The 12,107-nt window shown below is 62.2% G+C and overlaps 1 protein-coding gene across 1 annotated transcript in view; it reads right to left on the bottom strand.

Annotated features, from left to right (window-relative positions):
* Positions 1-237: 237 nt before the first annotated feature.
* CTIF (cap binding complex dependent translation initiation factor) overlaps positions 238-12,107 on the bottom strand; it is a 114,303-nt gene continuing 102,433 nt past the window's right edge. Inside the window, exons 10-11 of the mRNA XM_008050802.1 lie at positions 1,134-1,187; positions 238-453 (exon numbers count right to left, since the gene is read on the bottom strand). Coding sequence (XP_008048993.1) covers positions 238-453; positions 1,134-1,187 — 270 coding nt within the window. The remainder of the gene's footprint in view (positions 454-1,133; positions 1,188-12,107) is intronic.

Here is a 12,107-nt window from a genome sequence, read left to right on the forward strand (position 1 = left end):
TGCGTGGGGGGCGGAGCGAAGGGCCGGGCCACCGGGAGGAGGAGGCATGCTTCCCCAGGCGCAGGCGGGCGCGCAGGCGCGGGTGCGGGGCTCTGCCTGGGAGTCCACCCCTGCCCCGACTGGCTCCAGACCCGCAACTCTGCCCGCCCTCTGCCTGGGGCCCCTGCCTGCCAGGGCTGCCCCGTCCTCCTGCCTGTCCATCTGGCCCCGCGGGCCGCCTGCCAGGCCCCCAGGCTGTCACGCCGTCAGTTTCTGGATGGTTCTGTTGTAGTACTGCGTGATGGGGGGCGTCAGGGGGTTCCAGCTGTTGGCGTGCAGCTCGATGACCTCCAAGAGCAGCGACCGGGTCAGCGTGGACTCTGAGGGGCACAGCATCTTGTCGCGCGCGCTGGCCAGCAGCTCAGCCATCATCTCGGGCAGCTGCTCCTCCAGCAGCCGGCCTGTGCTCTGCAGCTGCAGGAGGGGTGCCCATCAGCCCGGGGCTCGGCCTCAGCACCCCGGCTACCCCGGGGCGGGCAGGGAAGAGCTGGGCTCTCGGGTAACACATGGGTCTCTAGCGGGGAGGGAGGCAGCACGTAGGATGCTGCTGGCCGGCCGAACCCAGTGGCGTTCCCTGCTGCTGAGGCTGAGGGCGCCTGGGGCACCTGCTGTGTGTCCCTCACACCAGGAGCCTGCCCTCCTGCAGGAAGCCTGAGCACGCCTGCACCCTCGATGCACCTGGGTCTGCTCCCGTGGGTGCTCAGGGCAGCCTGTTGCGGCCACCGCTGGGAGCCTCAGGGGTGAAGAGGCAAGACTTCTGCACAAGTCGGGCTGGAGGGAGGGCGGTGATGCTGCCTCCTCCCTTGCTCTTGCCTTCTCTTGGGGTTGGGGACCAGAGCGGCCCCTCCGCAGAGCTGTTCGGGTGGGCCGTGGGCAGAGGGGGGCCTGGGGTGGGGCCGTGCAGAGTCACGCATGGTCTGAGAGACCGGTCTCGGGTGTGGGGAGTGTGGGCGAGGCTGGGATCTACAAGGCTGGGGGTGCTGACGCAGATTTCCACACCCACTCTCGAGTCCACTCTCCACCCTTCCCTGGACTGGTCAAGTCGCTAAGGCCAAAGGCCTGGACCGAGGGTGGGGCCGTCGGGCCATCCTTACCTCCATGGAGCAGCACAGGACGGCATCTTCCTTCACGTCCTGAGATTGCAGGAGCTGTGGGAGGGCGGAGACCACTGTGAGAGGGCCGCCTGCGGCCAGCCCCAGACTCCCGCGGCTTCCTGCCCTCCTCCCTGCAGCCCTGAGGTGCCCGTGGCCCCCCAGGCCCCTGCCTTCTCCCTGAAGTCCCAGGCCTAACGGACCTCCCGACAAACACCTCCAAGTGTCGACCAGAGCCATTCTCAGGGCTGACACCTCGTGCGGGGCTGCTGGTGGCAACGCTACGTCCAGCCTTGGAGCACCTGCCAGCCCACTTTCCGCAGGGGCCACACCGCTGTGGGGCTCCCCAGCTGCGCGGGAGGGGCTATTCTCCCTGTCCTCAGCGATGCCTGCGTGGCTCTGATTCAGCCTCCCTCAGGCCCAGTGGATGCCGCTGTGCTGGCCACCAGCTGCGTGAAGCCCTCTCTGGGTGAGGCCTAAGGGGCTCAGGCGTCCCCCCACTGGCCGCTGGGTCAAGTCTCTCCAGCCCGTGAAGCACTCCCTGCGTTCTGCTTCCCAACTTCGTCCGCCTGCTCCCCTCCATCGGCCCCTCCGGCCGTGCTGTCATGGCCACCCAAGGACCCATGTCGGGCTGGCCTCCATGGCCTGCCCAAGTCGCTGGCTCCTTCTGGGGTGACGCTGTGATGCCACTCCTGCCTGGAAGCAGCGCCTGCTAATGCCACCCAGTCCAGTCGCCTCCCTCCCTCCTCCCCACAGCCCAGAGACCCCAGGTCCTGCCAGTCCCCCCCAAGTGTCTCAGGATGCCCCGGCCCCTCCCAGCTTGCCGATGTGAGGCCTTGTGGCTCTGCTCGTGGGGACAGCCTGGCTTCCCAGCCAGGTGCCCCGGACCCTTCCGGCCTTGACCATCCCTCTCATGCCTGACTGACCGGAGCGACCTTCCCACCATGCCCCCTCGGAGGCACTATACAGAGGTGGCTCTGCCACAAGGCAGACCCACAGCGCCACTGAGAACACAGTCACCTCCAGCCACCAATCCAGGAAACCCCGATGTTCACCTCCATTCACACGAGGAGACCCGCCACTGTCCTGGGAGCATTCTGGGACTTCGCCTATGGGGACGTGGACGACGGACGGCAGGCTCCCGACAGATGCCAAGTTATGTGTGTGGAGTGAGCGAATGTGCCACACACCACGTCAGGCCCAGGAGAGACCTCCTGCTCGTCCACGACCTTGAGTTTGAATGGATTGTTAGACCACGGCCACCACACGCAGGAAGCCACAGCCACAACCACACTGGGGGTCTGGGATGGGAGGCCACGCTGATCTACCGAGAAAGGATAGGGCTGGTGTCATCCATGTCATCAGCCTCCGCTGAGCACTTGTGACGGGCCAGACCTGCTCACTACTCGGGGCTGGATGCAAGATGGCGAACTGCAAGTCTTCCCATGGGCCAAGAAGCGCAGCCGATAGTGTCGTGGCAGTGCGTGCTGATGTGCCTGGCCAGGCCGCTCTGCGGTGTCCGCACACACCATGTGTTGCACTTGCCGTGTGAGTGTACTGCTATGAGTCAGTGATCCAAAGAGTGACTTTGGGAAAAATGACGCTGGGTGGATGTTGGGGTACTGGGGTAGTGGCTGGATGGTCAGGGAGCCACGAGTGGTCCAGGCAGAGGGCTCAGGGTGGCTTGTGGCCTGGCAGGAGGCCAGCAGGTGTCAGGGAGGCAGCAGGGCCAGGCTGGATTCCGGGCTTATTCGGAGCAACACCTTGAGTGGTGGGACACTGGGAGAGGCCTGTTCTGCCAGCTGGGGAGGAAAGAACAGACGCTGGGGGCACTGCCAGACGTGTGGCCTGGCCTAGGGCTGCAGGGGGCACACAGTGGGAGGGGTCAAGTCTGCACAGGCTTGCCTCCAGAGCACACAGGAAGGCGAGAGACAGAGAGACAGAGACAGAGATGGATGGGGAGAGGCGGGGGGGGGGGGGGCGGGGAGAGAGAGAGAGAGAGAGAGAGAGAGAGAGAGAGGCAGGCAGAGAAAGAGAGACAGACAAAGACAAAGAGAGAGACAGATACAGAGACCGAGAGACAGACACAGAAGAGAGAAAGGCAGAGACAAAGACAGAGACAGACAGAGAGATAAGAGAGACAGAGAGATAGAGAGAGAAAGACAGAGGAGAGAGGGAGAGAAAGAGAAACAAAAAGACAGAGACAAAGACAGAAAGAGATAGAGACAGAGAGACAAAGAAAGAGAGACAAAGAGAGAGTGATACAGAGAGAGTAAGAGGGAGAAAGAGACAGACAGAAAGATAAAGACAGAGAGAGAGAGAGAGGGAGATAGAAACAGAGAGAGACAGAGATAGACAGAGATTACAGAGAGAGAGAGAGAGTGAGAGACAGAGACAGAGACAGAGACAGTCGGAGTCACTGGGCTTTCATGATCTCCCGGCAGACAGGACAAAGGCCCGAGCTCCGGAGCCAGGGTCCGGGTTCCGAGTGGCTCTCCCATCCTGGGGCCTGCCATCCTAGCTCCCACAAAAGGTCACTTCCCAGCTGCTCCTCTGGCACCCCCAACCGCCCAGCCCTCTGTCCTCCTTGTCCCCCAGGCTCCACACAGGGAACAAGGCTTCCGGAGGCAGGGCCATGCTGGCTCTACTGTCCTCCCACACCGGGTGCCATGCCCGGCAAGTGGGGCTTGAGACTGGCAACGGGACCACACATCCTTACCTTTCTTCATGAAAAGGTAGATGGGGGAAAGAGGGCTAGAGGGAGGCGCCTTGAAGGGGAGTACCCACACACCCAGACCAGGAGCTGGAGCCAGATTCTGACCACGGCATGACACATGCCTCCAGGAGGGATGAAACCCTGGCCTGCCGACCCTGGGGGCCGATACAGGACTGGCTTGAGACCCACGTCCCACACACACTTAGACTCCCCTTCTCCTGTCCTGCTGCACCTGTCCACTGGCCACAGCCCCCAGCAGGAGCCATGGCACCCAGAGCAGAGACCAGAGCCATGGCACTCACTGCAGGAGCCACAGGAACCACGACACCCACGGCAGGAGGCCGAGAATCCTGGGTGATCCTGGGCATGTGCCAAGAAAGCATGCAGGTCGCCAGGGCTGCTGGAGCCCAGGGCTGGGTCAGTGGGCTTGATTGGCCGAGTCGGTCTCAGGGCCTAGACCTGGCTCCTCCTGGGACCTCAGGAAGAGCCGGGCCGCGCCTGAGCCTGCAGCAGGTGTGCAGAAATGGTGTCGTTGTGGGATGAGTGGGCAGAGGGGCCTTGAACTGTTCCGTGATGAGCAGGAAGAGAGCCAGGGGGGTCCAGGGAGGGGGTGTGGGCAGCAGGGACAGGGTGAGGGCTGTCGGCCGCTTGTCGTCCCTCCAAGCTGAGCCTGGCACTTGTGTCCCCGGCACGTCTGACCCCTGCAGATCGTCCTGGGCAGGGCTCTGTCCAACGCCCTGGTGGGCAGGCCTTCCTGGGTGATCCACTTGCCACTCTGGGGCCCCGACACACCACCCATGGTCTCCCCGGAGAAGGCCAGCTCCCCCGCCCTCTGAGCTCCCGGCATGACATGGACAGGAAACATGCGTTGGGGCCGCATGGAAACCGCCTGGCTGGGAAGAGCCCAGTGGGAAGGACAGAGCTCGCTGGGACAGGTGTGTTTGTGAGGCCCCTGGTGCACGCACTGTGAGCAGGAGAGAGTGAGGGCGCGGATACCCACCCACACCGCCTTGTCGAGGGACATGGCATGGAAGATTCTTGAGGCATCGCCTCCATAAAGGACAACTTGGTGATGAGAACCAACACGCCAGGGGTCCATTCTGATCAGCAGTGACTTCCAGGAATTTACCCTACGCATATCGAGAGGCATGTCCACATCACCTGCTGTGCTGCCATGAGGGCCAAAGGCTGAAAGCGGCATGGACATCCACCCTCAAGGGGACTGCCCCACAGTGAGCCACTATGTGGTACACAGCTGGGGAGACGTTCCCTCCCCATGTACACTGCTGTCTGCTTCTGGAGTTCCGGTCTGCCAGGCCCAGGCTGGGGAGTCTCCAGGGAGGCCTCCCCAAGTTGAGGCCGGGGGAGTCCTGGGGGCACAGGGAAGGGTCGCCCTCTCCTGGAGAACCCAGGAGGCCAGGATGGAGGCCAAGAAGCAGGTCTGGAAAACACCAGAGGGGGTGACTCACCTGCAGCAGGCCGCAGGTCAGCGGGCCAGCACCCGGCAGCTGGGAGGGTCCTGGGCTGTGCGGCATGGGGCTGGAGGGAGGTGGGCCTAGCCCCTCCTACTGCAGGGAAGATGGGACTGAACTTTGCAGAGCTCTGGGGGGTGCTGAACCTCCTTCTGATGGCATGGCTCCCCCACAAGGTTCCCCACGCTGCTTGGCAGGAAGAACCCCAGAGAAGGGCAAGGTGAAGGATCTGGTGGGCGTGGGGCTCCTGGACTCTGTGCTGAGACTCTCCACCTAGGACTCGCTCCTGCCCTGGGGCCTGTGGGTTCTGGGGCTTAGGGGCCAGTTAGGTGGCATGCTGGGAATGCCCAGAGGAGCCAGGGTCCCGGGGGGAGCCCCAGGCGTGTGAACGTGGCCCCTGCCCCCAGGAGCGGCCTCCAGCCTCCAGGGCTGCATGGAAAGCCTTGTGGAGGCTGAAGCATGGCCAGCAGCTCCTCAGTCCCCGCTGCCCATGGCCTGCCTGCCCCCACCCATGCCAGGCTCCGTCCCTTCCTCCCATTCCAGGCCCACATCCCCCCATGGCAGGCTCCTGGGCACACTCCTGGCAGACCAGGGCAGGGGACAGACTGTCCAGGGCCCTTGGGCAGAGCCGGGCAGTGTCTCTCCACCCAGAGCCTCTTCCTTGTGAGAGGCCTGCAGTCCCAGGATGCACAAGGCCTCTTGCAAATGGCCCAGCTTTCTCCAGGAAGTTGGTGGGGGGCTTCTTTCTTGCCCCTTCCAGGTGCTGGAATGCAGCAAGCACGAGAAGGGACAAGGCGGCTGCAGACACATTCTGGCCTCTCTTTGCCAGCTTTTGGACATGGGCTCTTAGTTCCCCGGACTAAAGGTCTGTGGAGGGCCTGGTCAGCTCCCCTCTCCTGGGTACACGGCCAGGGTCCCCCCTGCTCTCCGTGGACAGCAAGGGGCTGGCTAGCCTCACCCTGCAGTCCTGACTCAACCCCATGGGCTCCTTCCCTGGGCCAGCGGCTTCCTAGGAATACTCCGTGGACTTGCCCTCAGAGCGCCTCCTCCCGGGGACAGAGGGGTGTCCACCTTCATCCTGGCATAAATGGACCTCTCCTGGGCTTTGCTACTTCAGGGCTCTGGTTCCTAAGGGACAACATGTGTCCCAGGGGCTCTGCTGGTGTGTCCAGGGACCAGGCAGCTCTCCCACTGATGCATGGGCCACGTGGGGCCTTTGGGAGACAACTGCTTTAATTAACTCAAAGATAGGTCTCAAGAAAGAGTGGCCCCTGAACAGATGCCCGCATGCCCTATTCACAGCTTTTGCATGATTCCCAAGAGATGAGAGGGGCCGCCGCGTCCATCGCGGATGAGCGGGTCAGCAAGGGTTCGACCCAGACGATGGAACAGCACCACCCCAGCAAGGAAGGAAGTTCAGACACGGGCTACAACTTGAATTTGAAGACGTCACGCTGCGTGAAACCAGCCAGGCACACACGCACAGCCCTGCATGGCTCCACTTCCAGATAGGAAGTCAAGCGGTGGGACCGGGAGCCCACAGGAGGGGAAGGGAGTGAGGGTTCACAGGGCAGAGCTTTGGCTTGGGAAGAGGAAAGACTTGGAGATGGCGGTGGTGGTGATCGTGCAACAGTGAGCACACTGGAAAATGGCTGGACTGGTATGATCTTGTCATGTGTATCTCACCACGTGGAAACCGGTTAAGGAAAGGCAGCAGGCAGAGCAGGCACCTCTGCGGGGGCAGGACCATCCCTCCCCTCTGCCACGTCTGGAAGAAGTGCTGCCGACGAGGAGGCCCAGGCGGGGACTGGCACCGCGGGGTGTAGGCGGGCTGGGGCAGGCCGGCGCCCGCGCCCTGAGTGAGCTGTGTTTCTTGGATGGAACCGAGGCGATTGTGCGAGCCCACACAGTGCTCGCTCGGAAGCGAATGCATTCCTGTCCTATTGTCTCCGCTGGAGACTTGTTGTGGGCACACCCATCACATCCTCCCTGGGGGAGGCCAAGGTGCCGGAGCCGGGCTGTGGGAGGCCCACGGGCCGGGACAGGGCGCCTGGCGGGAGTCCCTGGGGAAGGTGCCAAGGCGTGCCCAGGATGCACCCAGGCTGGTGCTGGGGATGCCACCCATGGGGAGGGAAAGAGGGAGCTGTGGGGAGAGTCTGGGGGCTGCCTGGTGGGACAGGCAGCGACGAGCATGGGGTTCCCACATCCCTCTACCTGGAGAGGGGGAGTGTCCACTAAGGCAGGTGGCTGGCCCTCCTGACCCCCGCAGCGCACCCCTGCACAACCCTCAGCCTCGGCAGAACTAAGCCCAGCGCCCAACACAGCCAGAGTCTCCAGGAGGTGGGTGGGGAGTGGCAGGAGGGAGCCAGAGCGGGTTAGGTACCAAGGGTTGTGATTGGCTGGCTAGATTGATAGATTGGCTAACTGGGTCGATGGAGTGACTGTAATTGGCTGCTTGGGTGGGTAGATTGGCTGTGATTGGCTGGCTGTGTAGATAGATTGGCTGTGATTGGCTGGCTGGGTGAGAGATTGGCTGCGATTGGCAGACTTGGCCAGGGATGTGGGAGGACAGGCTGATTGTGGAGGAGTCCCAGGCCTGAGGAGGGGGAAGTAAGGAAGGGGGCAGAGCGGAGCCAGGACAGGGAGTGGGTGGTGAAAGTGACAGTGATTGGGAGCCACGGCACAAACGCTGACAGTGGAGAGAAGGGGACACACAGGGAGGCAGGGGCAGCTCCTACCACGGGAGGGTCAGAGCGGTGGCACCTGTCCCTGAGGTGCCAGCATCACTGTGGGCCCGACCTGCACTCACAGTCAGGCCTGGTAGAGAGCACGGAGCGACGCCCCGGAAACGACCTGGAGCCTCCCACAAGGGCGTCATTCTGTCGGGTCCCTGTGAGGGGAGGCAGCAGGCAGATCATCCACCTGAGATAGGCGTATCAGCAACACGCAGTAGGCAGAGTTGGAGTCTGCTCCCCACGAGGGCCTCGGGCGCCATGAACCACGCGGCACCCCAGCTCCTGGCCTGGACGCGGAGACATCTGCCTCGGGCTCTTTTGAGAGCCCGTTGAGACAAAGTGTGTGCTAGAGGTTTGGAAAGGGCAAAGCTGGACTCGAACGTGAGGGGCTATGACTGTTACTGCACTGTGTCTCCACGGACACACCTTCTCTGAAGATCACAACACGCTTTGGACGCACCGTCCCATTTCCCCGCATGACACCTGTGGAGACAGGGAAATGCCACGGGCGTTCTCGTCTCTGCTTAGCTGACAGAGACAGGCTCAGTTGTCAGACGGCTTGCACAAGCCAGACGCAAGTCTGAGGAGAGGCAGAAGGCACTTGAGCCTCCTGGGCTGGCACCCTCACCCTCAGAGCATGGCTTCGATTTCTCCCAGCTCAGCTGATCTTTATTTGGCTGGCTGTAATTCCTAATTCCTAATTCTGTTGACTGGTGACGATGGTCAACCTGGCCTTCAAAAAATTGAACAGGCCGGGCTCAGTGGCCCAGCCTGCCATTCCAGCACTTTGGGAGGCTGAGGCAAGAGGATTGCCTGAGCCTGTGGGTTTGAGACCAGCCCAGGCAACACGGCAAGACCTCAACTCTACAATAAAATAAAATAAAAATTAGCCGGGCTCATTTTTTTGGTAGCATGTGCCTGTAGTTCCGGCTACTTGGAAGGCTGAGGCGGAAGGATGGCCGGAGCCCAGCAGGTCGATGCTGGGGTGGCTGTGAGTGTGCCACTGCACTCCAGCCTGGGTGATGGAGTAAGACCCCAACTCAAAAAAAAAAAAAAAAGACTGAACAGATTTTACTTGTTCTTTGTCTGTCTTGGCCACCATCTATTTATCTATCCACCCACCCATCCTTCCATCCATCTGTCTTCTCACCCTCTCATTCTCATCCATTCATCCCTCCCTCCCTCCGTCCGTCTGTCCATCCATCCATCCATCCTCTCACATCCTTATCCACCCATCCATCTCTCTGCTCACCTGTTCACCCACCCATCCCTTCAACATGTGTAGATCACCCACTTAAAGCACTGCGCGTGATGTCAGTACAGGGATGATAAGGAGTAGACCGATGCCTACAGTGTAGTGGGGAGACCGCGGGGCAAGGGAGCGGTGGTAGAGGAGAGCCCGCTAGGCATGTTGTGGAGGAAGAACACACACAAGCAGAAACGGTGAACCAGCAGAGCGCACTGGTGAGCAAGGGCTTTGATGCCTAAAAGATACAGTGCTGGGGTGGGGGTGGGAGATTGCTGACAAAGGAGGCGGGGGCCGATTCCTATAGGGCTTCGGATGCCGTGTGCTGAGTCTGCGTTTCGTCCCAAGACCGAAGAGCCACAGACAGCTTTCAAACAAGAGTAGCAAGGTCACAGCTGCAGTTTGGAAAGGTCATTTCTCGCACAGCGTGGAGAGTAAGTGAGCGGGGAGGGTGGTGCCAAGATTGGAGGCAGAGATGTCAGTGAGGAGGTTGCTGGGTGGAATCAGGGTGCCTTGAGTTAAGGTGGCAGAAACGGGCAGAGAGAGGGCAAGGGAAAGGATGTTGTGGACGATGGACAGCCCGGGTGTGGGGCCTAGTTCCCTGGACGTGTGACGAGGCCACCAGCCATCCCCAGAAGACAGGAGGAGGCAGTTCTGGGGACAGCACGAGGGTAGTGTCGGAAAGGTCGAGGCCACAGCCCCTGGCGGCGGTCAGAAAAGATGGTGAGTGGAAAAATGGTCCTCTGGGGTCACTGGTGTCTGGGGGCTCACCAAGGCAACCTGTGGGAGTGGCTGACCTGGAAGGAGAGAGGAGGCGGGGCTCCCGGGCCCCACACAGCAATGCCGAGGGGGTGGGGCGAGGGACGGCAAAGGAGGAAGGGAAGGAGGGCAGAGTCCCGCGCAAGGCGGGGGCGTGTGGCGCCGAAGCCAGGAGCTCCAGGCAGCTCAGGTCAGCGATGCCAAGGTCGGGGCAGCCATGAGCGAAGCAATGACCACGGCCCCTGGGTTTGGTGATTGGGTGAGTGTGGGCCACCTCTGCCATAATGCTTCAGTGCTGCCGTCAGGCCTGGGAGCCGGGACCCTGTGGGCTGGATGGTGGGAGGGGTCAGGACACATGGCAGAGAATGCCATTCCCGTCTCCGGGGGTTTCTGTCCTTCCTTCTCCCCTTCCCTACTCTCTCTTCTCTCTTCCCTCCCTCCCTCTCCTCCTCCCTTCCTCCTTCCCTCCTCCTTTTTAAGAATTTGCCCATGGAAGGGCAGGGCAGGATGCTGAGACATACAGACACAATGCCACGTGGAGTGGTGTGGGCATCTGGGATGGCTAAGGATGGGGAGTCCGGGCTGGTGTGGGGGTGGAGGTGAGGCCTGGAGTGGAGGCGGGGTCAAGTGCATAGATCAACCTTGAGTCGGAGCAGGGAGGGAGGGCTAGGCAGCCGGGTTGCGGGTGCATGTGCAGGTGTGAAGCGACAGGTCCTGTTTCCCACATCCCATGTGTGCCTGCAGATGCCAGGGGGAACATGCCCCTGGGCCACTTTCCTGCCATCTCACATAAAGCCACGGCCGGACATCAGGAGGTCCAGGGTTCTGACCCGGCCTTTGGTCCGAGTTTGTGGCCAGCGAGGTGGGACCCTGACTGCAGCCAGGCCACCGGGAACCATCAGCGTCTTCTTGCCGAGCCTGCAAACTGCCCATACAGCGGTGACAACAGGCCACTGCTGGCCAGGGGCTAGAAATAGGATCTGGGCTCAGGGCAGATGCCGAATCCTTCTGTAGATGCCGAACCAGAGGATAGGGCCACAGCCCGGGCTCTTCCTGGGGGCTGAGCCCAGGCATGTCCTGTACGGGAGGGGTCCTCCTCGCACCCCCGCTGAGACGCATCTGACCCTGGGGCGGTTGAGGTTCAGGGAGGCCAGCTGCCCTGCTGGGCCCAATCCTCCAGTACTCATGGCCCCAGGACCCTTCTAGGGGGTGAGCAGAAGTGCTAGGCAGCTCTGACATCTTCCTGTGCAGAGGGGCCTCCCACAGGTGACACCCTGGCCCAGCTCCTCAGGGCCCCCGTCCTCAGAGCGCTGTGACCCTTCCCAGGAGAGCTGAGCCAGACATGCCACTGCCTTCCCGTCACAGCTGCAGAGACTCAGGCGTGGGGGGCTGTGACCTCCCCAAGAGTCCATGGAAACAGCATCATTCCTGCTCCTGAACTCCCCAGACCAGACAGGCCAAGGGTGCTGCTCAGCCGGCCTGCCCAGATGGTTCTGGAGTCCATATGTCATCCCTGAACTGCCCCTCGGCTCTCAAGGCTGCCCCACGTGGGTCCATGGGTCACAGGGTCACCTGGACAAGGGGGTCCTGGGATCCTTCCCCCGGCCCCAGATACCCCGGCCGCCCGCGGCCTCTGGCCTGGTCAGGTCCCTTCCTGTGCCCCAGGGCCCCTGCTTGTAAAGTGGGGTGTGTGCTGTCCCTAGCACAGAGCGGGGTGGGGTGGGGAGAGGGATCCGAAGACCACCAGGCGCCCCAGCCCTGGCGAGGGTGGTCATCGCTGTGGGGCTCACAGGCTTCACCTGAGCCGGCCAGCCTTCCAGGCAGAGGGGAACATGGTAGAGTGCCTTGCCCTGCTCCCTGCCCCCTGCCCTCTGCAGCAGCAGAGACACAGGGGGGTCTGCTGGGTTCCCACAGCCCCTCAGGCCGCCCTCTGAACTTGGGGCTGCCCCTGGTGTCTGCACAAAAGCTCCCAGAGCAGACAGGGCAGGGCTGGTGGGCCAGGCCTGGGGCTCCAACAGGGGCAGCTCCCTCACAGGTACCCAGCGGGCT

This window comes from Carlito syrichta, unplaced genomic scaffold (genome assembly GCF_000164805.1).
Source record: "Carlito syrichta isolate Samal-C Ts95f unplaced genomic scaffold, Tarsius_syrichta-2.0.1 Scaffold153698, whole genome shotgun sequence".
NCBI lineage: Eukaryota > Metazoa > Chordata > Mammalia > Primates > Tarsiidae > Carlito > Carlito syrichta.